Genomic DNA, 8,887 nt, shown 5'->3' on the forward strand with positions numbered 1-8,887 from the left:
TGTTTGTAATACATTCTTTGGTTAGTAATTGAGGGCACTTCTTAAAACTGACAAATATTTAATAAAGTTATTCTTTAATCATTTGGCTTAAGTTTTGTTTTTTGGTTTTTTTTTTTAATTGTAGATTATGTGAAATGTTTAATTTTTGTTTCTTAAGAGATTTCCTTCTCTTTGAGTAAAAAGGTCTTTTCTTTTGTTAGGAAATGTCAGCCATCTTGGGAAGTCGGAGGAACTGGTTGTGCCCGAGGAGCAAACAAAGGTGAGTGCCTTTTGTTCCAGTTATTGTGATGTGTTACGGAAGATGAAGACAATTTAATGCTTATCTAAAGTCACATGGAAAATACCCCACACTGGGTCCTATTACCAGCACTAGTGATGATGGCAAATTAACTCCTCCAGTCAGAGCAGAAGCTCCCTGAATACAAGCAAGTCAGACCCAGCCGGCCCTGTTGGTGCAACGGACGTTGTTGGCTTGCCTTCTTCAGGAAAAATAGAAGCCCCGTCAATCACGTGAAAAAGACGTCCAAACTATTAAGGGGAAAAAAGCAGTTTATCAAGCCTAATGTATGATATGACCCCAGTTTTATTTTTTAAAAACTGTGTGTACTCTCTGTATATTTATAGGTAAAAAAAATACACTGGTATGCTGCAGATTTTTGACGATAATTATCTTAGGCTTGTGAAGGTATGATTTTGTGTGTGCACTTTTCTGTCCTTTCTGAACTTCGCAAAACAAGTTACTACTTTTATAAGACAAGTACTAGAACCTGTGTTTTATAAAATTATTTCATAAATTTAAAAAAAAAAATAGGGATCTGTAAAGGAAACGTATCATTAGTTTGGTCTCAAGGTATTCTTGTTTTTTTTTTTTTTTTTTTCTAAACCATCAGAAACACTACTTACTTAGGCCCTGATATTCCAGAGAGTCTTCCTTTTTAAAAGTAGTTTTATTTGAGCTCTGCCCCTGACACGTATCTTTGGACATCAGCACGAGGAGAATGATGCTTAGCTCCTGTAGCTGTTACTAAGAACTGAGTGAGCTAATATTTTGAGTGCTTTGTAACCTGAAAAGTGATACAGTAAATGTGAGGTTGAATCGTCAAGTTGAATACCCATATTTAATATGTATGGGTAGTAGCTGAGCTTTTTTCCCCCTCCAGTAGCCAAAAGTAACCTGAAATAATTAACTTACTATTAGGAAGAAAATAGTTCTCTTTATTCTCATGGACCAAAATAAGATTTTTGGTTTTGAGGGTTTTTTTTGTTTTTGTTGTTGTTGTTGTTGTTGTTGTTGTTGTTTTTTCTGTTTTTTTGGCAGGGGGAGCTTTTCTTGCACAGAAAGAGAATGTGACACATCACGCATTTTTTCAATGTGTTACGTTGAGATTTTTCACTATTTTCCTCCTTCTTAAGTAATTTTGGAGGGGGGATTAGCATATTGAATAATAATGTAGGTTTCTTAAGTGAGAGATTATAGATAGGTCCCTAGAGAGTAAACCCCCAAAGGGTCTTCAAGCTTAATTCATAGGAATTATTGTTCAGTGTTAGGTTTATTTTCATTTTTTAAAGAACCCATAGCTCCATGGAACTATAAAAAGGGATTGTGATTCAGAAAGGTCAGGAACCACCAGGAATACTATTGGACAAGAATCCTCCTGTTTGGCTTCCAGGGGCTTCCCATTTTTGGCACGTAGGCTGCCAAGCCTCATTGCTTGCCGTTTCAACGTGAAGACTCTGCTGTAGACAAGCAGTCTTCTCCCACCCCTCAGAGCACATTGCATAGTTCCAGATCTTTCCCCTGACCTTTGTCTACCCGCTTGGGATTAATAGTATCTTTTCTCATTTTACAATATGTACTGAGCATGAGTTCTGTATTAGACACAGAGGAGGCGCTGCAAACGCAAAGATCTTTAAGACGTGGGCCTTACTTAGACTGCAGTAATTCAGGATGGAATGGAAGTGTGCTCGCCCCAGTTCCCCCACCCACAGAAATCGTGCCCACTCCTCAGGACTTGGCCCAGTGCCCTCTCTGAAGTAACGTGCTCAGTTTATACTTAAATCATTTTAGTGACTTAGGTTGGTTACAAGTTGCCACTTTGACCAAGCATGAGCTCATCACTCTCAATAAATGATTTCATTGAATCCTCACAGTCACAAGAAGATAAGTGTGGTCTCCGTTTTGCAAAGGAAGACACTTCAGCTTCAAAACGTGAAATCACTCAGGTAGAAAACTCTCACACCCTGCAACTGGTAGAGCCAATTTTAAACCATCCGCTTTAATCCCGAGGCTTTGTTGTTAGCCGAGCTCTGGACTAGCACTGACTCCCCCATCAGATTAAAGGCTCTTTGAGAGCAGGGGCTAATCTTCATGTTATTTGTATCCCTGAACGTGACTCCCACAGCCCTGAGCATTATCAACACATTGTGATTGATAAGTATAAGTGAATATCCAGATTCCTTCCTAGAGAGATTCTTTGGCGGTGTTTAGGTTCTGAGTCCTCTTATATTCATGATACTCCGGCTTGAATCAGTATCAGTATCTATGCAGATACGTTGACTTAATATCTGCTGTGCTACAGACACTGGAAATTCAGTGCCGATGACATAGTCCTGTTGCTGAAGACGCAACAACCTGCTGGGGAGAGGGGCAAGGAAGGAGTCAGTAGGACAGGTGCGGGCGCATGGAAGAGAGACCTGTCTGCTAGGCGGGTGGCTGGAGGTGGGACAGGTGCCCGCAGACACATGAGGGCCAGGAGGAGATCACCTAACCACACAGGGGAAGGTGTTCCGGGAAGCATTTGTATCCCAGCTCTGTCATTTATCAGCTTGATAACCTTGGTTAAGTTACTTAACCTCTCTGAACTATAGTCGAGATGGCAGTTTCCCCACCCGTAAAATGGCACAGTAATGCTAGCGACCTCAGTATTGCTCTGAAGGGTTAGAAACATGTCCGGCACTGATGTAGGTATTTGCTCTTGTTTGTTACTTAATGTAAATACTTGGAATTATAAGAAAGAACGATTATCTAGGAGGCATCAGTTATATTAGGTAATCAGAGAAAGCAACAGATGATGCTATCTGGGAGGCATGGGGCACATAATGAAGGGTCTCGCAGGTCCCGCTAAGAAGCTTGGACACAGTGACCCCATTTTCCATTGTAACATCCTCCTCATCTCTTAGCTTGCCCTACTCCATCCCCTCAGGCAGAGAAAGTGCCTTGTCAGTCTCCGCTCCAACAAGAACTTTGTACAAACCTCTGTTTGCACTGGCTATTGATCCGAAATCCAGACACAGGGTGTCTTAAAAAATAGGGCCCTAACCTTTTATCCTCTTAGTCTTCTCTCAGCAGAGTAAGTGTTCAGCAAGTCAATGAATATGAGAGAGTGACACTCAGTGGATCAATAGGATTCCTAACAGACAGTGTTAGGGGTTGTTAGGAATAGTTAGCAGAGACCAAAAAACAACAACAAAAACCCCACTTGTGTCAATAGGATTACAATTCAGAAGGTCTAGCTCCATTGGTTTAACTCAAAATTAGATAGTAGCTCTGGTCATTGTGTACAGAGAAATGAATCCCAGAGTCTAAAACTAGTAATTTGGAGAAAAAAATAAAAATGTAATCAGAAGTCTAACCAAAATAGAAGCCACTTTATAGGGTTTAGGTAATGAATGTAAATAACAAAGTTTGTTATTTTCTATGCAAATAAGATCTATTTACATTGATACTCAGTGTCTTGTACAGAAAGGAAAAAAAACCTATGGTTATATTGAAAATAACAAAATCTACTTTGTCTTGATTGTGTCCATCTTTCAGAAAGGCTGTAGAACATTTTCAGATCTGAATTGCATCCTCCTCTTATCTAATGGAAAATCCCATCCAATTGAAGTTGATCCTCAATGGGATTTGATTTCAGTGATTAGCACCTAGCGCTGAAATTGTTTCAGACCTTAGTGTGATGAGCCCCTCAGTGGCCCCCATGTTGTGCAGGGTCGAACTCAGGCTCTTGGCTCTGCACACAAAGCCCGACGTGATCTTGGTCCCATCTCACGGCTGCTCCAGCCTTGGTACTAAACATCCCTCTCAGTGCTTTCCTGTCCGGGTCGTCCTCTGCCTAGAACCACGCTTCCCTATCCCTCTCAGCCAGCTCTTGTACAGCTAGTCATCATGGTCTGTCCAGCCTCGAAGTAAACCCGGAAGTTTCCCTGTGTCCTGCGGAAGCCTTCCTTGGCACGCTGTCTCCACATCAGGCGTCGGGTTCGAGTCCCTGCTGAGAACCCTTAGAGCTGCGTGAATTCTGCAAAAACAGGGTCCCTCAACGGACTTTTCATGCTCCTTTCCACCCACCCCCACCAGCATAGAAACATGTCTTATGCCCCAGAAGGGGTCTGTGAGCAAGCAGTCGAATACACGAGTGAATAAAATGAATGAGGAGACTCAGTGTCTCCACAGTAGAGGAGAGTGGATTAGGACATCCTTGGCTTTACCAGATGGAGTTAGAGTCATCCTTGAACTTGGAGAGAAACTGACAGGTTCTTAAATGGGGTCATTCAGATGTAGATAGAGGTATCTAAAAGTCTCCTTTGACCACCACTACTGGCGAGATCCAAGCCTTACTCATGTCTCCGTGTGTGCCGCCTAGCACAGTTCCTCGTACCTGACGGGCCGCACTGAAAATGGGAGAGAGAAGAAATTCGCAGGGCTGGAGGCGTTCTCTCCGAGCCAGATCTCTGCTCTACTCGTTGATGTGTCTTTCTCACCAACTGCAAGACGAGGTTCTTTAAACACGGAACCATGTCTTACTTGACTTGTCCACCCAGATGCCAGCATCGTGCCTGGCACACGGCGGGGGCTGATGAGGTGTTCGGTGTGGAGCACGTGAGCGGGGAATGAACGAGCCAACCACCCTGTAACTTTTAAAATCCTAGCCTGGGGCACTTTGCACTATTAGTTTGGTTTCTCAGTGGAAATGAGATAGTTACTTCTGCAGCCATTGGCTTTTTTAGTGGGAGGAAATGTGAAGTTGGAAAGCAAAATATGTCCTTTATTTAATAGGTAATACGTGTGCTTGGTACAAAATCCAGAAGTCCAAGAGTACACAGTGAAAAGTTGGTCTTCATCCTCCCCCCACACCACCCCCCTGCCGCAGACCCCCAAGGCAGCTGTTTGCATTGGTTTTTTTGTATATTTTTCCCAAGATAGTCTGTGCATAGGCAAAAGCACATGTTTCCTTTTTACATACAAAACAATACACTGTTTTCTACCCCCTTGTTTCACTTTAGAGTACATCTTAGACTTCATTTTCTATCATTTTATACACTAAAGCTACCTTTTTCTTTTTATTGGCTGAATAATAGTTACATGATTTATAATTTAAACAAGTATTGACGGACATGTAGTTCACTTCCAGCATTTTATACCCATGAATAAGAGTGCTAGAAAGCATAGCCCTACATCTCTGTTATTGTACACGTTTGTATACATCTTACCAAATTTCTGAAGTAGGTTCATTGAGCCTTTCCGTGTTTTATGAATATTACCGTATCGTTCCTGTGATACGCTTTTCTGAGAAACTTGAACCCTGCGTGCCGCATGCATTCCTTACCGTCAGCGGTTGGCACCTGCTCCACACAGAACACTCTTCTACTCCAAGTGGGTGCGCGGCATGGCACGCGGTGGGGCAGGTCCCGGTGCGGAGGAGCGAGGCGTGCGGGGGCGCCGGCCCCCGTCAGAGCAGCTGCCGGGGCGTGTCTTAGGCGACAGGGGCAGCTGACAGTTGCAGGTCCTGGAACCCTGAGCGGGTTTGCTCCGGGGGCGTCCTCGCCCAGCTTTTCCTGTTCTCTGCTTTCCCAGATCCTGCCCGTGCTTCGAGATCTCACCTCTCCTCTGTTGCCAGAAGAACCCTTTCTTCTGTTCACTCAGAGTACCGGCTGCTGGCTCTCGATTGGCAGACACCTGGTGTGGAGCTGCCGGCCAGTGTCCCTCAGGGTCCGGAATGAGTCCGCACCGGAACAGTCATCAAGCTGTTGAGGAAGTACTCACTGATTAACTAAACAATACCCCAATTAATAGATTTACTACATTCGATGTTTACCTTTTCCGGTATTAGCCTTTCCAGTTCAGGTTGCGTCGATGGGGCCCAGCCCCCCAAAGCACACGCAGGTGCTGCCACGTGGCTCCCTGTCTCGGGCCGTGTGCAGCGATCGGGCTAAGTGAAGGCAGAGGTGGTGCAGCCAGAGGGAAAGGGGGTGAACTCTGGGGCGGGGGGGGGGGGAAGGAAAAGGTTTCACAGAGAATGGTGGGCGTTGACAGGCTGGTGCAGGTGAGCGAGGCGGTGCTGCCCAGGGCAGGAAGCTGCGCCACGTGGGGGGACGTGAGCAGGGGCCCGTGCTCGGAGAGGATGGGGGTGCTGGGGAGCTAGGAAGGGCTAGGTCATAGGGCACCTTGACCAAACGGTGTGGTGTTGACAGGTCTCCTGGGGCCGGGCGCATGTGACCGGAGCCATGAGGAGTAAGCATAGTGACGGCCACTTCTCCATTGTGATTGGGTTTGCTTTTCTTCCCTCTTGATTACCACTGGGTTTTTGAAATAACAGTTGTGTTCTGTGTAGCACATCAAAATATATGCTTTGGTGTTAGTTAATAAAAACTTGTAAATATATCTGAGAGTTGGTTCTCAGATGACAGGAAGTCAAGGACTGTCCGGTGTGTACCCATAGGGACCCGTTTCATATTTTGATATTAGAGGTTCCATGTCAAACAAGGCCATTCTGAAATCCTACCCATAAAGGTTGTAATGGAGAGTATTTTGATCCTCCTCTACCAATTAACCATTCATCTACCTTACTGAACACAAATATTTTATGTCCTTAAATTTCTATAATTCTGTTTTGCCTTGTTTTCCATAATAACCTTATTTCTGTTAAGTTTCTGCTTCCTTCCTTCCTCTGCCTAAATCCTGCCATCCGCAACAGAGCATAAATAATTATTAGTTTCTTGATGTATAACAAATATATTTGATTTTCCTCTCTTTCAGGGGCTTTCCTTCGAATTATGGACTGCTTATGAATCGTCAACTCACCAACGTGCCTAGTCAGTAAATGAATTCACTTGGGAGCTTGAAAATCATCTGAATTTCTTTTCACAATTTTATGTCCTGTGAAATGTTTTATAAAATGGTACGCTTTTTAATTTGGAAAGCCTGTTTAAAAAAAGGAAAGAAAATCAATCTTATTTTGTGGTCTCCTAACAACAACAAACAAATGATTTGTGTGATACTTAATAAAGACTGCCCATTTCAACCTCCTGCACTTTGCTATAGCCCTAGAAAAACAAAGGCTTGTTATTTCAGCAAGCTCTGAATTTTGCACACTTGAGAACCATCTATGGCTTCAGCTCACTGCAAGAAGTCGGATTCTATACATAGTCCAGATTTGAAAATGATTTATCTGTCTCAGTTATGGACCAATGAATACGGACGTGTCCCACCAAAAGTATTCTGTCACATAAAAGGTTAATTACGAAGGCTTCTGCAGGAAGCAGAGCGGTACTGCCAGAAAAGAAAGCTGATTTCCATGCCTCTCTGTAATTTGTTATGGAACATAAAGGTCATAATCCCCGTGGACAGTATTATTCTGTTCGTTCTCTTTTCTTCATTTACTGGTGCATTGTGATTTTAATTCAATATGCCCCAGGAGAATGTTTTATTCCTTCTGCTAGAAACTCACACAACATGTTTCCTAGTCTTGGAGTTTCAGGAACAGTCTTGTGCATTGTTAAATTGTCACTCTCCTACCTCAAAAACACATTTCCTCTAAGGCATTCACTTTGACAGCGTACCATGTTAGAAGCATCGTGTTAACCACAGAATAACTTCTAAAAAGCTTGCTTTTCCATATCCTCTCATGATGCATCCGAAGAACATTCTCCAGTCCCGCAGTCATGCCTTTGCCTTTGTCACGTACACAGTTGGGCATCTCAGAAGTGCCAGGACAGACAGCCCAGTGTTGGAGAGGGTGCGGCACACGCCGCGGGCGGCAGCAGGTGGGCACCACGGCCCTGCGGCTGTGAGCGCCCCTCAGCGCACGCTCGGGAAGGCGGTGCACAGTGACAGTCAGCTCCAGGGACCCTTTTGTTTGTTTAAGGGTTTTTTATTTATTTGAGAGCGAGAGAGAGACAACGATAGCGACAGAGAGCATGAGCGAGAAGAGCGAGCACGAGTGGGGAGGAGAGGGAGAAGCAGGCTCCCCCGCTGAGCAAGGAGCCCAGGACCCTGGGATCATGACCTGAGCCGAAGGCAGATGCTTAACTGACTGAGCCACCCAGGCGCCCCAAGGGACCCTTTTGTTTGAAATTGATTGAACAACCAAGAACTTTAGAACATAAGCCAGACTGTTACAAATGGAAAAAAAATTTGAGCTCCCTTGTTGCTTGCAACCTTTCCACCCACCGAGTCAGGGACACTAGTCATAAACCTACAAGTAGAATCCCAGGGACTCGAACTCTCCCATCTGTCCCTTCTCGCTCCCACTCTTCCTGCCATAACTTTGGCCTCTTACTGTACTGCCTCTGTTACTTGGTTCATTAAACGCATACTTGTCGAGAATCTCTTCTGTGCTGGGCACTGCCCTACACGTTAGAGTGGGCAGATCAGCGAGCCCGTCCTCGGGGAGCTTACTTTCCAGTGGGAGGGGACAGGCCATGGGCTACAAACCCGGAGAAGGCCAGGTGGTGAGAGTGCTGTTGAGGAACTTGAGAGCATCGCCACGGGAGGCGGGGGTTAGACTTGAGTCTGTGTGGCAGAAGACTAACAAGGTCACAGGTTAGCAGGGACCCAGAAAAGGAAGAAAATGAGCCACATCAAGACCCCAGCAAGTGCAAAGATGCTGAA

General features: G+C 44.6%; 1 protein-coding gene across 2 annotated transcripts in view; it reads left to right on the forward strand.

Moving 5' to 3' along the window:
* Window positions 1-7,298, forward strand: part of KHDRBS3 (KH RNA binding domain containing, signal transduction associated 3) — a 188,825-nt gene extending 181,527 nt beyond the window's left edge. For both annotated transcript variants that reach the window (XR_004680592.1, XM_035011994.1), the window contains 2 exons: window positions 201-259; window positions 7,034-7,298. Coding sequence is in view for 1 of the 2 variants with exons in the window: in XM_035011994.1 (XP_034867885.1) it covers window positions 201-259; window positions 7,034-7,097 (123 nt within the window). In the remaining variant the exon portion in view is untranslated. The remainder of the gene's footprint in view (window positions 1-200; window positions 260-7,033) is intronic.
* The last annotated feature ends 1,589 nt before the right edge of the window (window positions 7,299-8,887 follow it).

Source organism: Mirounga leonina, unplaced genomic scaffold, assembly GCF_011800145.1.
Source record: "Mirounga leonina isolate KUSES-001 unplaced genomic scaffold, KU_Mleo_1.0 Mir_165, whole genome shotgun sequence".
Lineage (NCBI taxonomy): Eukaryota > Metazoa > Chordata > Mammalia > Carnivora > Phocidae > Mirounga > Mirounga leonina.